This window comes from Glossina fuscipes, unplaced genomic scaffold (assembly GCF_014805625.2).
Source record: "Glossina fuscipes isolate IAEA_lab_2018 unplaced genomic scaffold, Yale_Gfus_2 1, whole genome shotgun sequence".
NCBI classification, from domain to species: domain Eukaryota; kingdom Metazoa; phylum Arthropoda; class Insecta; order Diptera; family Glossinidae; genus Glossina; species Glossina fuscipes.
Genome location: NW_023998415.1, coordinates 41,741,263 through 41,768,745, shown reverse-complemented (window position 1 = coordinate 41,768,745; position 27,483 = coordinate 41,741,263). Strand labels below are relative to the sequence as shown.

The 27,483-nt window shown below is 32.8% G+C and overlaps 1 protein-coding gene and 1 non-coding gene across 10 annotated transcripts in view; one reads left to right on the top strand and one right to left on the bottom strand.

The window, feature by feature from the left end:
- LOC119645211 (titin) overlaps positions 1–25,561 on the bottom strand; it is a 152,221-nt gene extending 126,660 nt beyond the window's left edge. For 3 of the 9 annotated variants that reach the window (XM_038045238.1, XM_038045236.1, XM_038045243.1), the window contains exons 1-9: positions 25,087–25,561; positions 22,415–22,607; positions 22,241–22,354; positions 22,000–22,177; positions 16,332–17,078; positions 15,892–16,256; positions 11,867–12,549; positions 1,749–2,076; positions 1,080–1,673 (exon numbers count right to left, since the gene is read on the bottom strand). In XM_038045238.1, the coding sequence (XP_037901166.1) occupies positions 1,080–1,673; positions 1,749–2,076; positions 11,867–12,549; positions 15,892–16,256; positions 16,332–17,078; positions 22,000–22,177; positions 22,241–22,354; positions 22,415–22,607; positions 25,087–25,253 (3,369 nt within the window). In that variant the 5' untranslated portion in view covers positions 25,254–25,561. The other 6 variants (XM_038045234.1, XM_038045235.1, XM_038045239.1 and 3 more) reach the window with 5 other exon arrangements.
- Trnav-uac lies at positions 23,440–23,512 on the top strand. The gene has a single exon. It is a non-coding gene; the product is annotated as a tRNA-Val (tRNA).
- Positions 25,562–27,483: the final 1,922 nt, after the last annotated feature.

Sequence of the window (27,483 nt, the reverse complement as noted above, 5' to 3'; positions counted from 1 at the left end):
TATTTCACAAGTGCCTGAGATTCTTATTCTTGTATGAAATAATACAATAGTTCCCTTGGTTTTGTTAAAAAGTTTTAAAAAACGTTTTGAAAGTTGAAAGAGAAAAGAGAAATAAAAAAAAAAAAATATGCTTTTTTAAATCATTTATCGAAAAACTTTTTCTTTAAATTGTTGTTGTTCCCATAATTGTTTTTCTACTTCTTGATTAATACGAATTTTTTTCTTTAAATGCATTGCATTTTAAACGTCTTTAAAGTTAAGCCAAGAAGTATGCAAAAGAAACTTCACTTAAATGAAAAACATTAATCAGCAGAATCGATTAACAGAATGTGTAACTTGTTTGTAGTATCAAGCAAGATTTATTATTCTTAAGCTGACGTAGGTGATTAATGGGTTTAAAAAATCAGTTTAAACTTAATTGTAAATTTTAAGTTTTTATTTTTTTTTTTCTAATTTTTTTCTAAAAGAATTTTTTTCAAGTTTCATAAAAAACTTATAACTAAATATTGACTAAAATAAATGCAAATTTCATTATATGATATTTGGAATTCTCAATAGAAAAAAAAAAAAAAGATTAAATAAAAATTAAAATTTATTATTTATAATAAATATAATCAATCAATTGAACAAAGCAGTTGGAACGAAAACTATTATATCGAAAAGGGTGCATGCATTTCTAAGTCAACATAAATTTCACAATTTGTTGAACGCATTGAACAAAAAATAAAAAAAAAACAACAAAAAGAAATAAATAAATAAAAATGAAATGAAGGAAAGCTCTATTAAATATTATATATATATATATATATATATATATATATATAAATAAAATGGAAGAAACTGCTTTATGTTAATTGTTACTATAAGCATTTAAAGACTCATTAACTTGTTATAGTTATTATTATGATTATTATTGATTTAATGAATATGAATTACAAAAAGCCTTTAATAGTTTGCTTGGTTATGTTCTCATAATATTTACTGCGGCGCCAATTAGCGTTTGGTTTGTTAGAGCGCTGCTGCTGTATTTGAACATGCGGTTCATCGACTACGGACGAGTGTATAGAACATAAGCTCACCTCTGGCGTTACTGATGTAAGGGGACGTATTTCGCTTAGCGCTGCCATTGATGGAGCATCAGCGATAGCCGATATTTCTAGCTCAATTTCCGATTCAATTGAAGCATTCTCCAAAAGATTATCAATTTCTTTTCGCTGCACTAACGTTGGTGTAATACTTTCACTACGCAAATTTTCATTTTCATTCATCGCGATAATATTTTGTTCGTCTAATTCTATCGCGTTTATTGTCACTTCTTGCTTATCCGATAATTCATTAAGTGTTTGACTGCTATTATCGGTAAACGTGATTGTTGATTTTTCAGATTTTTCTTTCGAAAGTCGTATTGTTGTCTGAGTTTGCCGATTTTGCGCTGACACATAACTTTGCTCGGAACTTTCAAAGGAAGTATTTAAAGGTGAAGTCAATTCGGGCATTTCATAGACAAATGTAGCGTCATCAGCATCAAATGAATTTTTATCACAACTAACAAACGAAGATGTAGTTCTACCGGAAGCCGTACGATACGAAGACGATGATTGAGAAAAAGGTGTAAAATTACCTTCAGAAGCGGTAACGAATGAATCATCTTCAGTAGAACGTGAATGCCAATCCTAAAAGATATATTTCAAGGCAATTTTGAACTAATAAATCAAATAAATAGCTGTAATAAAAAAAATTTATCTTACCTCGCTACTGTTACTCCTTGGCGTGCCAACTTTCTTGTCGGCGCTTCCATCAGAAGATTCTAATTCCATGCAAAGTGCATTGTCCTGTATATCACGTATAACAGTGTCCAAAGATTCCGCCACTTCAGCAATTTCGGTTAATTTCGCAGATATCGCATTGCAGGCCAAAGAATTATTCGCGATCGGCTTTATAACGACTTTTGAAGCATCCATAGAACTATTTGAAATTGAGCCCGAGCTGCTACAGCCACTACTGCTACTAGCCGATACGCTGTCCACTATAGGGCTAGACGTGCTCATCTCTGAAGGCAAATCTTCAATAACAATACTGAAATTAAACAAAAAAAAAAAAAAAAAAAAAAATTAAAAAATAGTTTTATTCCCAAAAAAAATAAAAAAAAAAATAAAGAAAGCTGAGGTTATGTTATCCTCGTCGTAGACCAAATTTTTTAATAGCTACCATTTTTTTTTTGGGTTGTTGAGTGGAGATGGACAAAGCACAATGAATACTATTCGTTTAGAGTAAAACGACAAAATTCTCTAATAATTTTTGGTTAACTATGAGTTATCTATATATAGTTTATTGTCTTAGTTTCCTTGTCAATACATTTCTCGATAGCAATTTTGTGCTCGAAAGCAAAGATAAGAATGACCATTCATTGTCGAAATAAGTTAATGCCATTCCACTGCTCGTGACAAGTTAGTCGACATCGAAGATTATCATCTCAATATAGACAATTACCCTCGACATTGAAAATGAGAATTTGTCTAGTGTTTTATAATGATATTAAGTAAATGATTTTAACTTTATTTCATATCAAATAAAATATGATAAAAAGCTAAAAGCATAGTTTCCTATATAAGAAAATATATTAAAAATCATTCTAGACTTTGAAAATTTTGAAATTGAATCTGAAAGTTTCATTTTCGATGCGCACATTACTAATTCTTATGATGAGGATGGGGAGTATTTTGGACTGTAAGAATAGTAATATGACAAAAAGCCCATATCTATTTTTTAAAATTTCCAATAGGAGAGCAAACCTTTATCCACAAATCTAATTTTAGTCTTTTATTTTTCACGCACACAGTATGCAAGAAGTAGCTAACTCGTCTCTAGATCTCGTCTGCAATGATCGGATGCCCCTAAATAAATAAGGCCCAATATTTGAGTATGATTTCTAGTGAATACAAGTGCAGGTAACCGTCCTATATCACGGTAAATATGTATTATGCGAGACGTGAGAAGTGCATACAAAAATGAATTCCGAAACCTATTACAAGAATTTTTTTTTTTTAATTCCATATAAGAAACTTTAATTTTGAATTCAACATAGGCTACTTCAGTTTGTTATTGTGTTACCTCATTTAATGTACATTCCTTTTAATAATCCTCCAATTTCCAAATTCTTATTTAACAAAATTTCAATTGAAAAATAAAAAATTATTACTAATTGCTACCGAAGAAATGAAGTTTTACAACACAAAATACAAATGAACGCAAGTTGAGTAGGAAGCAAGTAAGGACAAGGCCGACAATCAGATGCCCTACGCCCTTCTTCCCCCACTTACTCGTTACTTACTCGTTATGCTAATAAGACACCAAAAAATACACATTATTTTCATGCAATGACTTACTTCTCCTGAAAGCGGGCATATTGGAGAATATCGAAAACCTCATCTAACATGATCCATATTTAGTAAAATTAATTTGCTTCCTAAAAATTGTATTACGTTTCAGTTTCCGTTATAAAAAATTGGGAATTAAACTTTCTTTCCATATAAGGGCTTTTTCTTTGCACATCTACTATTTTCATATATAATATTTTGAGGTCTAAAAAATAGTTTTTGTTCAGTCGGTGCTATGAACTAATTGTTATCATCAAATATTAAAAATTAAACCCTGCTCTAACAGCTTTAATGTTCATGAGAAATGAAGTCGGAGGCAAAAAAATACACCTATCTGTTTTAAATTTAGTCCACTTTTCACGTCGAACAAAATTTCATAATAAAACATTAACATTAAGGATTTACATAGCCTGAATATCCTCATATGCGATGGTATCCAAAAGATAGACCTACGTGATCCATCTTTGGTAAGGTTGATTTCTCTCTCAATTTATAATTAGAAATCAGTTTTCATCATTGAACATTGAAAATTAGTCCTTCTTACCCTAAAAAAATTCAGTTTTCATAGGAACGATTATATGAGAGGAGGTTTTAAAAATTGCCCCAGGGTGCTTAAACACAAAAATGCATGGACAGACCTCAGAGGGACACATGGACAGGTTTAAATTGATTCAGAATCATTTTCGGTATAGTAAGAAGTGGGTCTACGTCAATTCGTTCTGGATATTGCATAGGTCCGCATAAACTTAATGAGCCCTATATCGTGAGTGGTATAGTGTGTAAAAATCGATGTCTACATACATACACGCATGCATAGCACTGTCTTGAACATAGTAAAATTGAGAGTATTCCTAAATGTTGTGTGTTTACAGTGCTTAACGTAATTTTCTAAACAAAAATCCCCTTATCGTGTTATGGAAGGGTTATATTACTGGATCTTCGTCGTATGGTGCGATTAAACTCGCAGTGTGTTCACTATCTAAATTTATGTAGAGGCAATGTATAGAGGAAATATGACTTTCAAATCCGCTTTGCGAATTAAGAAAGAAAAACAAATAGGAAAATTAAATTCGGTAAAGACCGAATCTCTTATACCAATCATCGTTATCCTAAAAAAAAACAAAACAAACAAAAGGACATAATTTCCATACTCTATAATATGCAATGGGCGCAGCTGGTTTTCTCTCTTTTCAAAATAAAAGTAGAGGCATGTGGGCGTTGTAGGCGTGTCCTTTGAAAAATTTAGATCAACCGCCAAATTCTTTTGTAAATTTGTAGGCGATATCCTCATTTTCCCTAACGAGAGAATGTTTACCACACACACTACAAAGTTGCGCAAAGCGACAGATGGACGGACGAATAGGCGGACATATTCAGGTGCATTCCAAGTTTGAAACTAGCCAACGATTTGCATACTTAATGGGGCTTTTGAACGTCTACGCCTTATAAAGGTATTGAAAAAACAATTAAACTTTGATACGCTACAATATTAGGTAGGCATGGTCAATTTTTTATATTTTTATACGCAAATGCTACAGCATCGCCCATTGAACATGCCTTCAAATTTTTCTACGTTTTTAGTTTATGAGTACTGGGCATAAAACCAATTTTTCATTCCTTTGCAAAAACATAGGTGTTCTCAGTTTACGTGATGCTGTAGCCCTGTTCTTCGACTGATTCGAACCACTTTCACCATACCAACCTATGTGCAAGAACTTGCAATGTTTCTGCCAAATTTGAAGTCGATAGCTTCATTTTTGCGCCCAGGAAAATGTTTGCAACAGACACTACGCAGATGGACAGACGAACCGGTGGACATTCTTATATTGATTAAGATGCTGATATATACTTTGGTGTATCTCTCTGATGCGTCTCTCTAGGCGTTGCAAACGTTTTGATAATGGGTATTTTGAAAATTAAATTATTGTCGTGAAAAGCACATATTCGATGCAGCAAATAGACATGGAAAGGAAGGCTCCCTAGTCTCGTTGACAACCAAAATTGAAAATACTTGTACAAGTAAATCATAACTTTCTTCAAAGAACAGAGTCTTACAATGGCAAAAAAGGAAATGACAAAGAGATTGGCTGAAAATGGGTAAAAGTAGAACTTTAGTGGATACCTTGGTAATGATATATTTTCGCATTATCAAAAATACAATAAAGTGAATGCATGTGGCAGTAAAGGCGACTGTGGCGAAATTTATGCATGAGCAAATAAGTTTAAGCAAGAACGCTAGTTGAAAAAATTGAATAAAGTATGAAAAGTCTATAGCAGGGACATCTAAAGAGTTATTTGATTAGCGTTCAGGAAGAGAAATTCAAAATTGATGGGAAAATAAGAAATACTAAGCCAGCCATTTAAAAAAGAGATTTATTCAATTAATTGACCCTGGTTAATATATGGTTGGTTGGTTACAAGCTTTTCTTTTTCAAATTATTTTTCCCAAAGTTTTTAAAATTTTTCATATAGATTTTTTTGTTGTTTTTTAAAGCATTTCATCTTCTTTACATTTCTTTCTTCCGTCGCATGACGGAATGATAAATAAAAATGTATTACGAGTCGAAAATACGAATTCGAATGACATCATCAGACTTAACGATAGCTATCGTAACTGTATTTCGACATCTGGTTTCCTTCGATATCGTGAGAGTAAAAAGTCGACCTCACGTGTGAATGTTGAGCGTGGAAGGAAAATCCTTCCCATACTTTACCTACGTAATATTAGAAATTATTTCTCATACCTTCTCTACTTACGGTCCATTGGTAAAGATTAGAATAAATAAAAAAGACATTACACTAACACACACATCCTTTCGAGGCTAATTTTTGTCCAGTTTTTTTTTTTTTTTTCTTTTTTTCAAATAATTTATTATCATAAACAGATAAGTAAACATTACTTAGTATGTAAGCGTGAATAATTTGTTGAGAAGCCTTGAGAAAACTTGTACAGCAACAGTCGCTTTTTACAAAAATTCTACCGAATGTAAGGTATTCCTAAACCAAAACCTAATATGGCTGCTTCACTTGTCAAATCGTTTAACTCCATTTATGGAATTTTATTAAATTTTAATATCAAAGCACTTCGTTGGCTTCTAACTGTACACCACGAAATGACCAAATCGTTTTGGCCACTGAATAATAAACCATTTATTTATTTATAATTTGTCATTTTTCTCAACCTCTCATTTTACGGAGTTAATCGATTTGGCATATGAAGCATCCATATATATCAATAGCATAATGTGATCATCTAGAGTGTATCTGCCTAAAAGAAATACGTGAACGAATGTTATTCTAAATGGATCGCAAATTAAATTTTGTGAGGTTAGAATTTCATCTGACGAGTACAGAAAGTATGTTTTTTTTTGGCCTGAAATTGATGCTATGAAATTAGGACTACATTCACTTGTAGCAGACTGACGATACTTGAGTTTGGTTTAACTTGTGGAGCAATGGTTCTATTACTTGATTAGGTATATTTTTGAATGGGTCTGTGCGTGCGTTACATTTTTTCAATTTCGAACAGTTTAGAAAAATTTTGCTCTTAACTAGATTTCCTTAAAATTGACTAAAACATTAAAACGCACCCTGATTTTGTAGGCAGCTTTAAAGCAACGGAATCGAAACCGTACTTAACATGTTGAGAAGTTTCCAACGCTGCCTCTTCCTCATCAATTTCAGTTTCATTATTATCTTTCAAGTCGTTTAGTTGTTCCATTAAGACGATATCGGAAAGAGAATTATCGGTCTTTCCGCATTTATTTTCATTTTTATGAAAACGAGAAAATAATAAATCTGAAGGGCTTTCAAGGCTTTTCGTCGCATCTTTTACACTGTTATTACAAGTGATAGTTTGAAGTTGATCAACACGCTCTCGATCTCTTAACAAATTCAAGTTAGCTTTAAAGATCTGATTATAATCCGTATCTAAATATTGCTTATCTTGCGTTAATGGCTTTAACCGAAATTCTTGCCGTCTCGCCAAAGCTTCTTCAAGTTTTAAAGAGTCTTCCACATTTTGAATACTTTGAATTTTGCTTAAACGATCTTCCGATGGATCAATATCACAAAAATAAGAATCGGTAGCTAATACCTGCTCGCCGACTGCATCTTGCATCAAATCGGTAGAAAATTTATTATACCTTTTGTTTTCATATTGAGGATTTTGTGTGTCTCGCAATTCTATTTCGAGTTTCACATTGTCTTCTTTAGATAGAACTTTATGATATCTGTACTGGCTTGGCTGAGGCATTTTCACATTTTGATCTCGAACAGAAAGCGCTTCGTTCTCATCGTTTACTAATGACTTTAATAAATTTAATCCTTCTAGTTGTGCTTCACTTTCAATATCATATTTATTCGCAATTGCTTCATTCTCGACTTCCGGCAAAGTTTCTAAAGGAGTTTGACTCCTCCAGAATAAGTTACGAAATCGAGAAAACATAGCAAATTTTTCATAAGTTTTTTCTTACAAGTTTTTTTTCTTGCTATCAATCAATTAACTAATTGACATCTATTTGCCTGACGGGCAGTGAACGGGCTCTTTGCCAAATTTTGAGTTTAGAAGAAACAAGAAACAAGAGCATCTAGTATTCTTTAACTTTTTTTTTTTTGTTTTTGTCCATAAAGACAAAAATACATTCAATATCAAAAATATTGTTAATTCATTCGCAACAGATTACAAAATTAATGTCGTACACATCGCATCGAACACTGTACACTGAACACTGCGTTATATGCGCTCCGTTCCAATTCTTCAATATAGAGATACAAAAACTGTTCTTGCCTCTTCTTCTACTTTTTCTTTTTCTTTTCCTTTTTTTTTTTTTCTTTGTCAATCTTTTTCACTTAATTATTATTATTATTATTGTTGTTGTTGTTGCTCTTATTGTCGCTGATGTTTTTGTATTAAATTTAAGTAGAAACTTTCAAAACAGAATATCTTAGGCATTCAATCGGTTAGCGCGCTCCCGTATAATTTATACATCACTGGATCGTTCATCGTCATAGACTGAAGTGTGTCTACAGTTATTTGTGTTCCTGTAGTCGGCTTTCTTCCTCATTTATATTTTATTTTTTACGTTAATGAGTGCGTTTACGTAGTATTTTAAAAATATTTTCACTTTAGGATTTAAAAAAAAAAAAAAACATATATATATAAAATAATTTTTTTCTCTTTCCTAAATACTGTGTATTCAGGCATCAATGATTTATGTGCGTTTTGTATTTTTCTGGTGACTTGATTTTTTTTTTAGTTTAAATGTTCATCGCATGACGTACCAATAAAGACTTGAGTGGATATCATTAAGGAAACATTTGAAGCGGTACGATATTTGCTACGCATTAAAATATTTAAATTCTATAGGTTAGACTAATTGATAGGGTTTGAGCATCACTGGAGATTGTTTCAAAAAAAACAAATAGTATTTGTGACCTAATCTTTATGTTGTTTTTCCATTTTCCTTTCCTGTTATTTTTTTATTTTTTTTTTTTTAATATAAATCACCTTCAATTTTAACAATGGCTGCCCTTGCGTAGCAACGGAAGAGATGTACACTTTAATCAACCGTAGAATAATCGACTAATAATTATATCCCAATAACAAATGCATAGGCAGAGTACACTGCGATATCGACTGTCACGCCTTACCGGTAAGTATGCTAAAGGATATCACAAGGCGGTTCTGGCAATTTTAAAGGAATCTAACAACTACATAGACAAGATGCGTTCAAAAACAAATGAGAATTTTTCAACGAATTCTGATTGCCGCATTTAGTGATGAGTGATGAGTGTCGTAAATGGGAGGGCTGATTCGTCGCTGGGCTGCCATCAAACAAGTATGACGACGGTAGGGGTTGTTCGATATTATTTGTTGTAAATGATAGCATGTTTTTTGTTGCGCGCGTGTCATACACGTTTGACAGGTTGTGGAGTCATTGAAGGATATATAGGACGCTTGAAAATTAATTAATTTTGATCGAAAACGCAGGTGTACAGTTCGCACAAGAATACGGCAGAGACGTAATAGCATAACAGATGAAGACTCTCGAAAACTTTGCTGACACATACGTTCCCTAATTAGTATGTATTTGTTGTTGTTCCATAGTTCATTCACGGAGCCGAATTGATGTCAAAAACACTCTCACGAACTGCCTCGATGGTTTGTGTTAAAGACGCCCGAAGCGTAAAAAGGATAATAGTATCCTTTCGCTTTCTCTCTCTCTCTCTCTCTCTCTCTCTCTCTCTCTCTCTCTCCCTCTCTTTCTTTCTTTCTTTATTTTTGTCTTTGTTTCTCACGCGCTCTTCCTCTCTATACCTTCCTAATATAGTAAGCCGCCAATAGGCGTCTCCCTTTGCCAGATTATATTCATGACCAGCTTGGAATTATGAATCAAATTAATACTTAATCCTTTTACAAGGATTATGTTCAAGTTTCGCAACTTAGACATGCCCCTAGCCGTACGTCTTATCATCGGTATTGTACACTATGCGGGTCGACGCAACTAATTTATCAAATTTTCTTTAAATTACTCGCTAGAATGGCTTTTGTTTAGTGGCGAAATATATGTATCTTATGAAAAGATCATACATTTTAGTTATGGCACTTGATAGCCTAACCCTTGGTATCTATTAGTGACCTTGTCTACGTGGAAGTCACAAGCCATCTATATTATAAATGTTTTGCGGTCGTGTGTCTCACTACGAAATAATTCAAAGAAATTTCGTTTCGTCAGTCAGAAATTTCTTCAACGATTGAAAACTTGAAAAAGGAAGTATATCTGTCTAATTCATTCATAATGTCCCTTACGATACCATTTATAAATTGTATTTAATATTATAACAAATTTTTTTAATATTTCTTCGAATGTTACACGAATGACATTTAATTTACTAACAATTTATCAATTTGATTATTTTTACAGCCTACGCACACATTTTGAACTCTCTGTTAATGTGCACACAAGCACCTCACACTTAACGCTAATATATGGCGTTAATAAATTGTGTACAAAAAAAAAAAAATAAATAAGAAGAAACTTAACCTAATGAAATGAATGCAAAAAAAAAAAAAACAAAATGCTTAAGAAAAACAAGTAAGAAAGCTGGCATTCGCCTTAGGGTGAATTTTGATGTCCGCTATCGCAAGTGAATATATATGTAAAGTTTCTTTTGGTTACTTTTTGCGCACTTCGTGCGTGTAAGCAGACGAATGGGAACAATGCCTTTGTACATTAATACGGTTAGATAGATAGATAGATAGATAGATACGTATGTTTATTGAGGAAAATATGTCAACATTTTCAGTTTTGTTAAAGTGCCTTCAAATTCTCAAAAACATGATGTTTTTGAATAATTGAATGAAATATTGCTAAAAATGTCTAATAATGTCTAGTGTCAGTTTTGAAAATTTGAAGAATTCTGAAAAGAGAGATAGAAAAAGACACACAAATGAGCAGTCATATAGCGAATGGGGGCAACGAACCGACAAACCTATACGGCGTATGGATGAATGGACAGAGATGTTGCGGAAAGACAGATCGATATGTAGGCAACCAAGTCCGAAAAAGTGAGAAACGGATGGGCAGAGAAGCGAGCAGACAGGATGGTGGGGCGAACGGACGGACGGACGGACAGACAGTTATAGAAATAATCGAAAAAGTAATAAAAAAAAATAGTTAAGAGGAGGAACAAATAAGCATAGATAGATAGATAGATAGACAACATATAGACAATAGATGGACATATATATCGAGAGATACAAATATGCATGGACCACGACAAACAGGCAGACATATAAAGAAATAAATGGAAGCACGGAGAAAAGTTCGAATTTATTAGTGATACTAGAAATACTTTCGCATGCATATAGTGAACGGCGGTTTGGTGCTGTACAAGACAAGCAATTAAATTATTGTGCTGCCACGTTAGTGTAGAGCGCGTATAAATAAATAAATAAATAAATAAATAAATAAATAAATAAATAAGAAATTCATAAGAAAATAAGTACTTAATATGTAAATTTCCTTTGATGTAGATGATTGAATGTGCAGAACGCAAGATAAACAAGCTTCGAACAGCAAATTAATTGCGTTGTACAAAGATATAGCCTCGGATAGACGTCATCAGTAAGCGGCATAGTGAATTTATGCAAATTTCCATAAAACACTGAACAAGCGAGACATGAAATGTTGCTATAAAAACGTGTTTAGAACACAACGTGTCTACGTGATTTGTATATGTCTGTCTGCTTATCGTCTCTGTAAAGTCCATAATACAATAGTTGCATAAAACTTGTATACTTTTAATTTGCTTTAATTTATGTTAATTAAACTTCAAACAATACAAACATTTCAAATCGTTAATGAAATCAAATCACAGTTCAATGACTTTGAATGCGTATGAAGTTAAAAGTGTTAATATAACTTTCATATCAATGAAAAAGCAAAACAAGAAGACGAAGATGATGTCAATTAATATTTACTAACCTTTTCCCAGTTGTGGCATCCAAGATGAATGGTTCTTTAAGACGTGTTTTCAGCAATCTACCTAAACGTACCATACGACCTACTTCCAACAAAAGTTGTTCGCGTTCTATCAGATGCTTGCGCAATTGATCGCGTTGTTCGTTTAACATTTTCGAATGATCAGGCAAAACATCTGCACTAGCTGCACACGGGCCAGCGTTACATTGACTTGACGATAGGGATGGCGTTGTTAATGCCGGCATAATACCATCAAAAGACGGCTGAGAATCTGTTTCACTGCTAATGCCGCTGCTACTACTGCGTTGTTGATGCTGATGCTGATGCTGATGCTGATGCTGATGTTGCTCAGTGTGCCGTTGCTGTCTAATTTGTGTAGGATGTTGTTCTTTATGTTGTTGTTGTTGTTGTTGTTGTTGTTGTTGTAATTGTTCTTGTTGTTTGTTGAAAAATCGCAATAGCGAACGTTTCAATTCCATTAGCTGCTGACAATAGTCCTCAACGCTACGATGAAACACTGCCGAAACGCGTAAACGGGTCATATGCTCTTGACTTATAGACTGTAAGCTATGCCAAGTGTGCTGCAGTTCTTCTTGCATTTGTAAAGCATCCGATAAGCTCAACTTACAGGTTCCCCGTAACGCCTGAGACGCTTCCAAAAGCTGACAACCATAATTGTAGATGCTCTGTTGAAGATAAAATTATTACATTAGTATTCCCTGGTATGGTGTTTGCGCAAAGGGAAAAATTATTTTCAATTTTCTGTTAAATTTTCTTTGTAAACAAATCTTTTCTCTTTTGTTATATTTTTCCATAGAAATTTGAGTTGTTTTACGTTTCATGTTTGCTGAACGTTGAATTACATTTCTGTTTCTTTTGTTTTGCTTGTGCATTTAGCATTGACGTGGTGACTGGCTGTGTGTAAAATGCAAAAAATCATTGCTGATCTAATTGCAAATTGTTGGTCAAACAATTAGAAAAACCTTTCACTTTACGAGTTAATAACAATTTGTATTTTTCATATTTAAAAGATAAAATTAACTTTCAATGTAAAATAAAAACTGAACAGAAATTGAATTGCGTCGGCAAACAACATTCTACTCAAACTTACAAATTTGCTTAAATTAATTAATTTGTTTACGATCCAAGCTTAAAAACAATAATAAATTTTCGAGTCTCATTAACCGTTAAGTTGTGTTTGTGTTTGAAGAATAACTAATGCGAATCATCCGCGTCTGCTGCCTTCACAAAATACTTTAAACCAATTACTTCAAAATATCAGGAATTTCTCCTCAAAAAATTGTGCCACATTTCCATTACATGCTTTACAGCCTTCTAAGCACTTTCTTTCGTTCATTGACCTAAGCTGTTTTAATTACGTCAAATTCACCGCTTACTCCCCCCAGCAGTTCGCAAATTATGGAGATTATCCCAACTTCTCCCTACTCCCTGCTTAGCTATTAGCATAGGTCGTTGTTTTTCCCATCACTCGTTAATACTTTGCTCAATTCAGTAATGGTCCAAGGTCTCTAGATTTCATTAGAGATACTCAGATAGAAAATCGATCGAGTCAATTTTTTTGGATCAGTTCAGTATGGGACATCATCCAATGTTGGTGTTTTTGCAGGCAGAATTCTCTTAATAATTTCAAAATATTTCGGAGAACAAAGTTAGCTTGAGCTCTCTTTTGACTGTTACTCCCGACAATTTGGCAATAGCACTCAATCAAGTCCTAGGATTAGGGAGATTTTTTGCAATTTTGTCATTTATAGACACTAATAATATTATTTTGATCCGTTTTCAAGATGCTCGGTGGTTATTATACCATCCGCATCCCAAATAACGGACTCCCGAAATTTGTCTCCCTGGTCGCCTTGGACGGCTTTCGCCGATTGCTGTTCCCTTAGGCTCGACTATCGATTCGGTTTTGAATCTAGATTTTGATGCATCTAAGTGTCGCATGATATAAAATTTTTTTTTTATATCGCCTAACTAGCTATAACATGTTGATTTTCTTAATCAAAATTGGACAAACATGGTATTCATTTCGAACAAGGCTTTCGTCATGGAAAAATGTTCATCAAAAATTCTGATGTTGGATATGTTAAATTGTTGGATATCCCACGCAACAATTGCTAAATATGGACGCTTGGTGTTTATACCGATTATATCGAGGGTGCAGACTCTAAATTACACTTGTCAAGCTATTGAAAGGTCTTTTTCCCCATTAAAAATCGACGCTTTACCAACACATAAAATTCCGATTTTTCTCGTGTCAGTAAATCAATTGTATTTTGTAAATTAATTATCGGAATATATAATGAAATTGTAGCAAATTTCATTTGAACATTTATAGTATCTAAAAATCAGATATAGAGATGCGTCAATAGTTGTGACATCTACATATCACACGAAGACCTGAGGGAGTGATGTCTTGTTTAACTGATAAAAATAACATTGTACAGTGCAATAGCATTTTGTTCTAAAATTTACTTATGTTCATGAGGCAATGTCATCAAATTTCCGGCGCATACACCAGTCCGGCAAATCTGTTTCAAAATCACTTCTTGTCAAAACACGACAACCTTTCGAAACACTGCTCTGAACGCAATAAATACTTGAAATAAGCGAACTCGGAAACACCTTGTATGAAATAGGAGCGAATAAGAGTTCGATCGTCAACAGAGTTACTTTTTTCGTGATAGTAGGTTTTTTTTGTCTATTAGTCAATAAGAGATCCTCTAGATTTTCATAAGTAGACTTTCATGCTTTTTCATTAAATCATCACAAAAGCATAGAAGCGGAGGATTTAGTTCACATCCTTCTTAGAATCCTTTTCGTAATTTTGTAAGTGTCCTTACATAATTGTTTCAAATATAGCAAAAAAAAAAAAAAAAAAAAAATGCAATTATAACTCATTGCCAGAAAGTCCTGTATGTAATGTTCACTTTAACCAAAACAAATAACTACTACCCAACATATAGTGCGTAGTTCGTGGGCTTCCTGCAGATAATTATGGCTATGGCGTGTCATCATGGCCGGTATTCTGGGCATAAACTCGACCCCTCGCCAGATGTTACTAAATTTATTTAGTCAAAGTAGGTAAATAAGTAAGTAAGTAAGTCTGTAACCTCCCTTAACGCTTATTTCCGTATGACGAGAAACTCCCTCTCAAACCTTCAGTGACTCACTTTCCTCTCCAAATTCCAAATTGATAACCACCATTATCAAACGACAGTAAACGCAGGAAAAAATTTTAATAATAACCCGCAACTGCGAACACTTTTCTATCAACAACAAAACGAAAAAATAAAACTTTTTGCCGCCAAAATTAAAACCGACATATGAAGAGCATAACGTCATTAAAAGCAAAAAAAAAATAAAAATAAAAATAAAAATAAATAAATAAAATATACACCGGCATGTTATGGTTGATCAGTTGCTCAAATCGATGTCCTGCCCTGTTGTGAAGTAACCACCACGTGTCTTCACTTAATTGCAAGAACAAGCATATTAGAATCTATTGATATAGGATCGTTAAGGGAACAATTCGATGTTATAATTATTAAATGTGTCTCAACTCATTCGATAATTACAAGTGTTCGCATAAATTTAATATACTTTTTCATCGCTAATAACGCTAATAATCGTACAAGAACTGCACTAAAACAATTGATTGCAGTTTTAAGATAACCAACCAACGGAAAGTTGTAAACATACATATGTATATATATATATATATATATATATATATCACATAAACTTGTAGAGATGGAATAGATACGCAACTAACCAAACTAAATAAATTTTACAGCTGACCGAACGACCATTTGTCCATTGGATATAAACAACTTGTCAAACAACAACAACAATGTTAACATTGGGGAGGTCTCCCTACTTCTGCCACTCATTCATTCGTTTATTCCTTTGTTCGTTCGTTCATTCAGGTGTAACCAGAATAACTGCATTGCTAAGCTATGTGCTGTTGAGGTATTACCACAACGACAATACAATGCAGCAGAACTCACCTTTCCAGTCTTTTGAAATGTTTGCAATTCATCCTTCTGCACCTGTATCTCATATATGTTACAGCCTACATGCGTGTGACACCTGATCATGACATTGTACAAATCATCTAACCATTTAATGGCCATACGCGAATCTTCCTCGTATGCCTGAATGTGTGTCACCTGTTCCAAGGTAAGTTTTTGCAATTCCACGCTATCGCTAAAGATTTTACGGCGCGCCAAGGTAGTCTCAAGAATTTCGCGTACATTACAGATATCATCACTGTAATCAATGTGTAGGTCACGGCCAAGTGCATCCTTAACAGGCATCGATAACATATCGCTAAGTTTTTCGCCCTCTTTAATCAGTTCACGTTCAATGCTGACTGGACGCAAGAAGAAAAATTAATTTTTTTTTTAAATTTTTCAAAAATTTTTGACATATCTATATAGCAAATCACCTAAGCTTTGTTGACTATCTTTTAGTTTTTTTAAACTGGCAGCAGCTTTGGTAAAATCTTCCATTTTGTTGTCCATGACTAGTGACTCAAAAACTTGGGTGGTCCGTTCAAAATACTCATTAACTAAACGATAAAATCTTAACGATGTTATTAAGATATTACGTCTCCTCTCAAGGCGGCTAGCGAATGAACGACAAACGAATTGCATAAAATCTCTTTGAGATATTAAATCACGATATGCCAAACCGTCCTTGCAACCATTGTATGTATCTATTTTATATAAAAGTTCTCCATAAAAGCCATACGTTTCGCGGCACTCCATCTCAAGGACATTATGTGCCGTTCTTAATTGCTCGCAAGCCTTCACATCACAGCCAATAGTATGCTGGCGATTAAGAAGCTGTTCGGCTGTATTTAATATCCAATTAGTGACAAAAGCCACACCTTCCTCCAGCGAGGACAATTCACGTCCCTCTCGAACAATTTGCATCAATTCCAGCCATAAATTGCGCAATTCGGTTTGTCGTCTCTCAATATCGTTTAAACGCAATTCAATGCGTGAACGTTCACAATTCAAATCAAGTGGCAAGTTACGCTTCATTAAAGCACGTGCTTGTGTAGACGCCGTTAAATTCGTTGCTAACTCGTTGCTAGTTAACTGTGTTATGGCGGTGGGAGCTATTATTGCTGATGTCAGTGGCGGTGTTGGTGCATAAATTTCATTAAAACGTGTTAAGATACGATTACCTGAAATTAAGTTGAAAAAATTTCTAATTTATGTTTTCAATATCTTTTTGATTCATCGCTTTCAAAAAAAATCTCTCCAAAGATGTGAGTGAATTACAGAAAACTTGTTTAGCGAAAAAGAAAACAAAACAATTTATAGTTAATTATTGACGTGAAGTTAGCCCACTGTGCGTATTCCACATTTTTGTCTTTGCTAAAATGTACGCTATCTTCGCAAATACAAGCATATATCATAAACGAAATCATATTCGATGTTATAAAAGTATTCAAACAAAAAAACGTATTCCTATTAATTGTGAATGATATGAAAGACACCCATTGGCCGTCATACATCCACATACGTCTTTGACAACTGAATTGTATTAATTCTGTTAAATTTTCCATGATGAAGAGGGCAATCAAATTCGAATTCTTCTTCTGATAGTTGCCGGTGTCTTTTAAGATATATCATAAAACGCGAATTGTATTGATTCTCTAAACTATTTTGTAATTAATTAAGGTTCTTACGTATACGGTGGAGGTATATAATGGGGATTTTCGTGGCGATGAAGTCAGTGTCCTTTAAAGCAAAGTTACATCTCTGAAAATCGTTGCAACACGATTTGTACATTGCAAACTTACTCTTTACGTTCTGTGATCATAAATTAAGATTTGGTTTATATCGTTTCATACACTCCTACTCCTCCGTACTAATTCTTAATTTGAGCATTTATTTTATTGGTTTGTTTTTACTTCGCGGTTAATCGTAACGTGGTGAAGACATTTTTAGCAAAGACACGAACGTGACAAAATTGTGGGCTGCCTTGGTAGGCTATCTTCGCTTCGATAATTAATTACATTTTTTACTTTGCAGAGAGAAATTTCATGTGCCAGTTGCATATGAATCTATCGACTGGGGTAGAAAATTGCATTTCCAAATGATTTTCTCGCCTGTTTAATAAAAATCTGAAAAACCTGTTATGATGAACATATGTTATACGAAACATTCACGAACAAATTTAACGCAGAATGAAGCCATAAAAACCGCATTTGGTCGATATGCCTTCATTTTTAAACTCGCACAATGCATTTGCAACGCATTTGCACATAAATATATGCGTGTGGTTTACCTTTAAAGTGTTGACAACAACATTAACGTAACATATAATGGCAATCGTATATCCACTCCTGTGTATAAGAAATTATTATTGTGAGGAAAGGTGCCTCACTCTCAGCATTTACTGACAAGATTAAGTGTAAGGAGAATTTCTAATTTTCAATATTCAACATTTCAAGCCCTCAATTCGGATTAATAAGTTCTACTTTCTTCTTAGGCAAGTCTCGGTTTTCTTTTTTCGTTTTTTTTTTTTTTTTTTTTTTTAACTAGAAACTTTGGTGAACAGCGCAACTATGGTCTAGACTTAAATATGTGACTCTCGAATCAAAAGTAAATCCTCTTTAGAATTTTAGGCCATTGAATCCGCTCACATTGTCTATCTTTTATAATTCATTTCCAACGTAGATCATAAAATCTTCTTTTAAGACGTTTCTCTTTAACTATTTTTTTTTTTTCTTTTTTTGATCCCTTTTTGTAATGTTTTGTTTCTTTTCTTTTTTTTTTTTTTTTTTGATGTATCATATTTATATATTAATATGTTTTATAAATTTGTTTATGTATATGTAATATTCAGAAATTTGATCATCTAATATATGTTTATCGGGCTAAGGAAAGATTTCTATTGTAATTTAAATTGGAACAAATAAATAAAACTGTCAACGTGCGTGCATTACTCTCAATCAGGTAGTGTAACAATGAAGAAGAATTTAAGCAACAAAGCAATAAAAAAATCGATTAAGATATATTCCCACCGCTGTCTAATAATTACGTTTTAAAATTAATGAAAAATTCTTAAAAACAACTTGAAAATGTGTAGACGTGCAAGACCGATCTTTAGGTACCCTACACCACTTCCCTTAATACAATTATTCACTTGATTTCGGTGACAAGACATCAAAAATTACTTGAAGCCGGAAGTGCACAAGGCGTATTAATTCACGTCAGATTTGACGAACACAAGAACTTTGTACATATGATCGTTGTGCGGAAGAGCGTATGCCATTTTTCGAGGAGATTGGTATTGAAGACCTGAACTAAGAAAATGTAGATACTTAACAAAATGATCGTGAAAATCCATGTCAAAGTCACTCATGATTACTAACTAAACACGAAATTAATGAAAACAAGTAAGAACATTATAGTCGGGCAAGGACGACCTTTAAATTCCTTACGTCACTTGGCCTCATATGGTTATCTACTCGTTTTAGTAATGAGATACCAAAAATGACATAGCATTCCCATGCAAGGGCATACTTTTCATGAAAGTCCGCATACTGAAGAGTACTCAAAAGATGGCACAGCGTGACCCAAATTTAGCAGATTTAATTTACTTCCAGCGGTTTCCGTCATAAAAAACAAGAAATTAGACTTTCTCACCATATAAAGGCGTGCTTTCTATGACAACCCACGATATGCTGGGGTCTAAAAAATAGACCTATATAACCCAAATTCCCTAACGTTAATTTTTTTGCTGAATAACTACTAAGGAGCAATTTGCATTGCAAAATATTACAAATTTAAGCCTTTTTAGAACAAATCTTATATGGACTGACGTCTAAGAAATAGACTCATGTGTTTCAAATTAGGTTCACTTAATTTTTATGTCAAATTACCATCATGAACAAAATTGCATTATAAAACGTTAACAAATAGGCCTTTTGGCATATAAGGGTTTACATATCCTCAGAATCCCTATATGCTATGGTATCCAAAAAATAGACCCACGTAGTCTGACTTTAGTAAGGTTGATTTGTTCGTCAATTCACTGTTATGAATCAATTTTCACCATGGAGTATCAAAAATGAGAATCTCTTACCGTACAAAAAATTCAGTTTTCATCCGAGAGAGGGTTCAAACAATTGTCCCAGCTGAACCAAAATATTATTACGCAGCGAGTTTTTTATCGAGAAATGTTGAAAATTGTAATTTTTTTGAAGGGAAATGATCGAACGAGTAGACTTTTCCAGAGAGTTGGTTCGTGGGTCAAAGCAAGTGCCAACTGTCATAAAAATATGTCAAAAATTGCGACATGCACTTTGCACGCAAAAGTACGTGGGCAGACATCAAACGGATAGACAAAGACAAGTGGACAGATGGAGAGATGGACATACAAGCTTGGGCCAATGCAGGTAAACGAATCGATACAATAAAAGTCGTTCTGCGTATTACATACTTTAGGTTACATACGGCCGCACAAACTTATTATACCCTGTAGCACCAAAAGTGTAAGCTATAACTGTAAAAGTAAAGCTCCCGTTTATGTTTTGCACATACTCTTACAAAAATTGAAAACCGAAGAAATCTATGCGTCAAGAATATGTAACATGAATGCGATTGATATTAAAAGTTCTAGTGAACGACTCGATGATAATAAAACAAAAAAAAAAATTATTAATAACGAGAACAAAATTCTTCGTTTCAATAAATTGAAGCTTAGCTAAGTACTAAACCCTTCAAGACACTGAATTGCAATAATTGACGGACTTCACATTGCAAGCAAATAGTTTACGTAAATTAATACAATGCCAGCAAGAATGATCACATGTATATATTTATATACGTATATAGATACATTTCAGTGTATGGGTTTGTGTGTGTGTGTGTACATGTTTGTTATTTGTTTCTATTATAGGAGCAAACGTGTTTCTTTTTCGAATTCATTTATTTAAGTATTTTTTCTTTCAACATGTAACTGTTCAAACAAGTCAATGAAAATTACGTTAAAGCCGGCAAGAGATATTGACGTTGTTTGCAGCGGACTGAAAATGAAAAAGGTTTGCTTTTTGCAAGTCAAGGTAAATATGCACATAAATAAGTACTTACATGCGTCAATAATTTGTTGATATTTTTGTTTTCTTTTATTTTCCTTATCTTTGAGAGAAACAAAAGACTTAAACAAAAAACTTGCATGAAAAAATTATATTCTTTTACTAAATAAATTAAAAAATTTTATTCAAGAAAATTAATCATCTTATTTATATATATATATACGCGTGTAAAAAATATCAGAGGTTGCCTTGAGATTTTTATTTATGAAAACAAAAAAAAAGAAAAAGCGCACACGCGGTTCGACAGATCACTTCTTACTGACTTAAATATAGTGTACAAACAAATAGGAAAATTATAAACGCCTTGAAGCGAATTTTGGATTTTATAAAGTGCTCTTAATAGGCCGATCACTAAACTAAACTATACTTGACTTTGCTTTAGTGATTGTCACCGATCAAATTTATTGTCGAGATCCATTCTATTTTCTTGGTAATTGTGAAAGAGATTTCAAACTAAACTAATATGCATATTACACATCGATGAATTTCTTGCGATTTTGAAGTTAGGTGAAAGATGTTACGACAAGGGAATGCAGGAAGTATAAAAAATTAACCAACGAAATACATTAACTAAGTTTTCTAAATAAGTTCTCCAAGTGATTGCTTTACAAAATCGATCTGTCACCGGAAACACATAACTTAGATATTGGAGCTTGTATGGAGTATGGTTTTCAGTTTCAGTTGTTTACAACCTGTCGTTCGCTATATACCATGTACGTATATAAATATATGTTATAGTTATGTTGGCGTAATAAAATTAGTGCAGATCAATTTTTCAATGTTGTGTACAAAAAACAAAAAAAAAAAACAAAATTATTTATTAAGAAATTTTAAATTAGTTTTTTTTTTTTTTTTTTTTTTTTAAAAATTTAAAATTTTTTATAAAAAAAAAAAAAAAAAAAAAAAAAAATTTTTTATTAAGAAATTTTAAATTATTTTTTTTTTTTTTTTTTTTTGATAAAAATCATAACTTTGTACTTACAAACCTCTTACTCACCCAAATCCATAGTTGCTTCGATGCTGTTGTGCACGCTTGCTTGCACTTGTGCACATTTTTTTAATTCGGCGTCCGCTTCGGTAGGTCTCAGCGTTGATTTATTACTTTGTAGTAACAATTGCAAATTTTCCATAGCTGTTAATGTATTATTATAGCATTTTTCAAACTCATCTATGATCTAAAATAATTATAAAGTTTATGTAATAATTAGCATTAATTTCGATGTTTTATTTAAACTTGCCTTACGTTGTTGTAGCCATAAGTCGTAATTGAATTGAAGCGAACCACCTAATTCTTCAGGTAAACTATGCGCATCGAAAAATTTTGTTAAACGTGCTTTCGATAAAATAATGGGCTGTCAAATAAAATTGTTGTAATTTCAGTTTTCGTTTACACGTAAATGAAAAGTCGTCACCTCTTCCTTGGTATAAGACTTTGTGCAGGTTTCTACATGTTTCTCCCAGAAGCCTTCCGACTTGACTAGATACAAAGTAATGTTTAGACCGCGAAATAAGCCATAAATAAAACGTGCATGCTGCCGCGATATGCGGGCGGTATCTTTCTGAGCATCTACTATAATCGTAAGTCCTTTTTGTAAAATTAAATCGCTGAAAGGTAAAATTATATACGTATGTGTTATCAAAATGGTGAAACAAAAATTTATTCTTAAAAAAATGTAACGATTTGTAAAATAAACTCTATATAAACTCTCCTAATACAACATGAAAAGTCTATTTTCAGGCTTTGTCTTCTTCTTGTTTTTCTATCCACTTACTATAGACGAAAGTCTTCGTCTATCATCATCTGTTACTGTAACTTTTCCGATGTAAAGAAATTTTAAAAATAAAGCTTAAATTTGTTATAAAAATTTATTTATTAAATATAAAATTGCTTATCATTTATATCGCAATTCCTGATAACTATCGCACTCATCAGACATTGATCTAGACCTAGGCAAGAGTATTTTCTAAGAAGCATCTTAATACGGCAAATGCATAATTGATTCTCAACCTGTAGGTAATGCGCTTATATTTGGCAGATTACTTTGAAATTTGAAAGTAGTAGACTTTGTCTAGAAGAACAAACTTGCTTTTAAATGAACTTCTCCTTGCTTTTAAATGAAAGTGCACATCGTATGTTAATTAAATTGTCTATAAGATGCTATCAAGTTGTATAAACGTATAATTTAAATTATATAGGATATGAACAATCTAAATTAAGATGTATATCGATTAAGTGAATCTTCACTTTACTTTGCAATCAATTATAAGAGACCAACTATTAATATTGATATTAAAAAAATTTCTCTTAAGCCGAATAATTTCGCGCTTTTTATTTTAAAAGTGTTTACAACTTATTACCATGTGCTTTATTTCTACCACTATTTATATACGTATATAAACATATTTTTAAATGTTACTTTAACCAACAAACTCAACTGGTTCCATAGTGTAGCGGTTATCACGTCTGCTTTACACGCAGAAGGTCTCCGGTTCGATCCCGGATGGAACCATTTGCCTTGGGTTGTGGGAATAATTGATTTTTTTGTTATTTTTTTTTTTTTTAATTTTTAACAGTAAACAGTTTGTAACAAAACCTCGTTAATGCCACACATACAATCGTTTCCTTATCGTTTCGTCAATTGAATTCAGTACTTCTATAGTATATGTGAGTAGATGTTAAGTAAGAATTCCATTAAATCATTTGTAATAATTTTCAAATCTTTATTTCTCAAGGAATTTTTTTCTTCGGATCTTTTTGAGCCGTTTTGTGGTACTGAGCACCGCATATACATGTATCAACTCAAGTTGTGGCCTCAACAAAACGTAAGTATATAATGTTTCAATGTTCTATTCCAATTTTTGAGATCCTCAATATTTTAACAATTTATGACGGAGAGTCAGACAGTCGGTCGGACGTATAAACGAACATAATTGACATAATTGAGTCTTATGCTAGTCGAGAATATATATATATATATATATACTTGAATGTCATAATGTTTGGCGATTTTTCGATTTTTTTAACCAGCGGCCAGATATTTTCATTTCTTGGAACCTGTATCCCTTCTTTATGGCCTAACAACTCTCTTCTGTATATGCTTTAATGCATCTGATCAGAAGTAGAAGTGAAGAACTCACGAGTAATCTAAAAGCAAGGTATAAAAGATCTTGACTAAACAGAGGAAAAAAAAAAAAAATTCAACATTGACGCACACTGTCTTCTCGCCTTAGCGAGAGGGAGAAAAAGAAAGCTTCGATGGTAATTCAATTTCGGTAACGATTCCCACGCAATTTTTAGCTTTTTAAGAATAGATTTAGAAAAAGCATTTTATTCTTTAGTTGCTATCGTTATGATGGGAGCATCAATATTCCTACGCTTACAAAAATGCTCCCCCTTGCAAGGTTTGTTCTGCATTATGACTGCGCATCCTGATAGCTGCATTTTATCACCACCAGCCCAATCATTATATATTTCTTTTCGCCTTCTAAAATTAGATGTAATTGCCAAAGAAAAGCGGAATCGCGTATAGATCAATTCTATTTTAAACTTTGTGTGAGAAAGAAAGAAGAAGAATCTACACATTGAGAGGACAATTTTTGTTGGCAACGTTCGCCTACTTTTATAACTATTAAGTTAATGCTTAGAAAACAGTGGGAATTACTTTCATATTAAATGTTTTTTGCTAAATTTATTCATAAAAGCGGGCACCAAGTGTTTCTATCCAAATAGTATATAAATTTTTTGCCTTCTTCTTATAGCTTTTTGAAGTTCTGTCTAAGCGACACTTCTGTGTACGTCGAAGACAGAATTTGTTCTTAGTTTTATTATCACATTATATATATGTATATATATATATATATATATATATGTGTGTGTGTGTGTGTGTGTGTGTGTGTGGCTGTATATTAATTTATGATTTCTTTTTCTTTTCAAACGCTGATCTTTATAAAGTCACTTAATTATGAAATAACTCCTTAACAATATTGTCGTTTTAATTAGAGCTTATCGTAAATAAACATATGATTACATAAAATGAAATAATAGTTTTTAGCCAATTTAATGTAAATGTAATCTTTTACTAACCTTAGTGAACGCTTCAAATACGTTACGGATAATTCCAAGCATTTACGCTGCCAACTTTGTAAATCATTAACGATATTAACGATGAAGATCACTTTACCATTACGATCGAAACCGCCCGGCAAGTAAACGGTGCGTGTCTGTAGAGCGTTCAAGACATCTTCTTCCATAATGCGAAAGTTTTCCTTCTTTCGCTTTTTTTTTTTTTATTATTTTTATTAAATTAATAAAAACAAGTAATATGCGTTTTTTAACTATGATAGTTCCGATCTTTTACAGCAGTTAGTTGTCTTTTATATAGCAATCACCGAATGCTAAGACTCTTATCAATTTTTGATTATTTCATTCAAGACTGAGAAGATACTTGTAACTCTTTATCAATCCGATATTCTTTCGCCTGTCTGCATTTCTTCAAGGTTAAGCTGCTGCTGCAATCACGAAATTTGAAAGATTTTCGTTAACACTTCATACACTAAAGCAATAGTAGTAGTAGTAATAGTAGTGGTAGTAGTAGTAGTAGTAGTAGTAGTAGTAGTAGTAGTAGTCGTAGTAGTATAGTTGTGCAGCAGATATAAAATCTATTATAAATATTTTGGGATTCTGCGTATCAGTATACTAGAGAATAACGACCTTGACTATCCCATTGCTACGAACACAATTACTAAAGAGAACTAAACATTATTGCATACAGCGTTTATATACAGAGTGTTCTTAACGAACTTCTTGTAGCATATGACTTGATTAGTAAGGCTGCTTGTCCAGCACGTTGGCTCCTTTTGGTAAAATCAGACATTCGGTACCATCCGAAAAGTACGCTACACATTGGTCATGTTTTGGAAATTTCACGTAACCGATAAATTCGAATCATCGATTACACTGCCGTATAAAAATATATATTTTCGTCATTGGTTGCGTTTTTGGTTTCCTAGTACCACGTTATCGTTGGGCAAACATACATATAGTTCAGCAGATAACTTGCTTACTTACAGCTTGTTCCCTTATTAAGATAATTTAAACGCGCGAGTTTTCCGCACAAAATAATCCGTGCCTAAAGTGAACTCGAATTTGAACAGTTGCTCCAAAATCCAATAGTAGTCGTTTGTTAAAAGGTCAAAAGAAAAACTAATTGAATTGAATGTCATGTCAATAAAAAGGGGGGAAAACGGGCTTTACATATCCTATGCTATTAATCGCATTTGATGATGAGTGCGGACGTTTGATTCTAATCAACACTTCATGTTTAGCGTGTAGCTTAAATTCGCTTCAACAAGCAGAATACGTGGTTTTTACAGCGTTTTTCTTCCCCCTTTTTTTTTTTTGCTTCCCGAATCCTTAACAGAAGAAAGTTTCCTAATGCTTTTCAAATATTTTATCTTTTCGTTATTACATTTTAATTACAAATTTTTTTTTAGTTAGTTTTAATTAATTTTTCATTATTATTAGTTTAATTAATTTTTGAGTTTAAATTTTTAAGCATTTAAATTAAGAAGCATATATGATTTTCTATTTTTATTTATTGTTTTTTATTTTTATTTTTTTTTTTGATAGCTATTTCGCGGCACGTAAGTGGCCCGATGCTATCTATTTTCTCAACCTGGCTCGACTGCTGTAATCGCAAATCATAAGAAACCATTCAATTTCCATATAGAAGAATTATAAACAATGCTTGAAACAATCTCTTTTTTCCTGTGGAACATCGTTAATATCTTATGCGAGAGTTAAAGATTTAACTTTTTATGTATAGGAACACGTTTGACAACTTTACCATTTATTTACGCATACATTTCTCTCTCTTTTATGTGTATTTACATAAAACGCAAACAAAAAAAAAATCATTAAATGAATTTCACTATTTTCATATCGCTTTTTCCCCATTCAACATCATCCAAAAGAAATTTTTATTTAAATCACAAGAAAAATGCAAAAGTCTTTAATGCAAGTGCTTAAAAGTCTCTAGTAAGTGGCTGTGCGTTCATTTTTATGGTTAATGCTGACCATGTGACACATATAACCATTTCAGGTTATTCATATATATATATATATATATATATATATATATATAAATTTGAAGATGTTTGCGGATACGTTAATATCGCCAATGCATAATACTTTCATCATTGGACATCCGACACGCCGCAATATATTTGAGAGCGACTAAGCCCTCAGATAATTTGGTTTACGCAAATAGCTGCAATGGCAAAGAATAGTTGATAGTATTCAACATTCACATCCGCTCATAATATTTTTCCTACCTACCTTACACATTCCCTATATAATTCGCAATGTATTGGCGATCGTCCTGAAGAACAAAATCCGTTAAAATTATGATTACGATGTTAAGTTTATTAACTAAAAAAAGACACTTGTTCTGAAAGTTTCTTCATCAGTCTTCTCTATCAA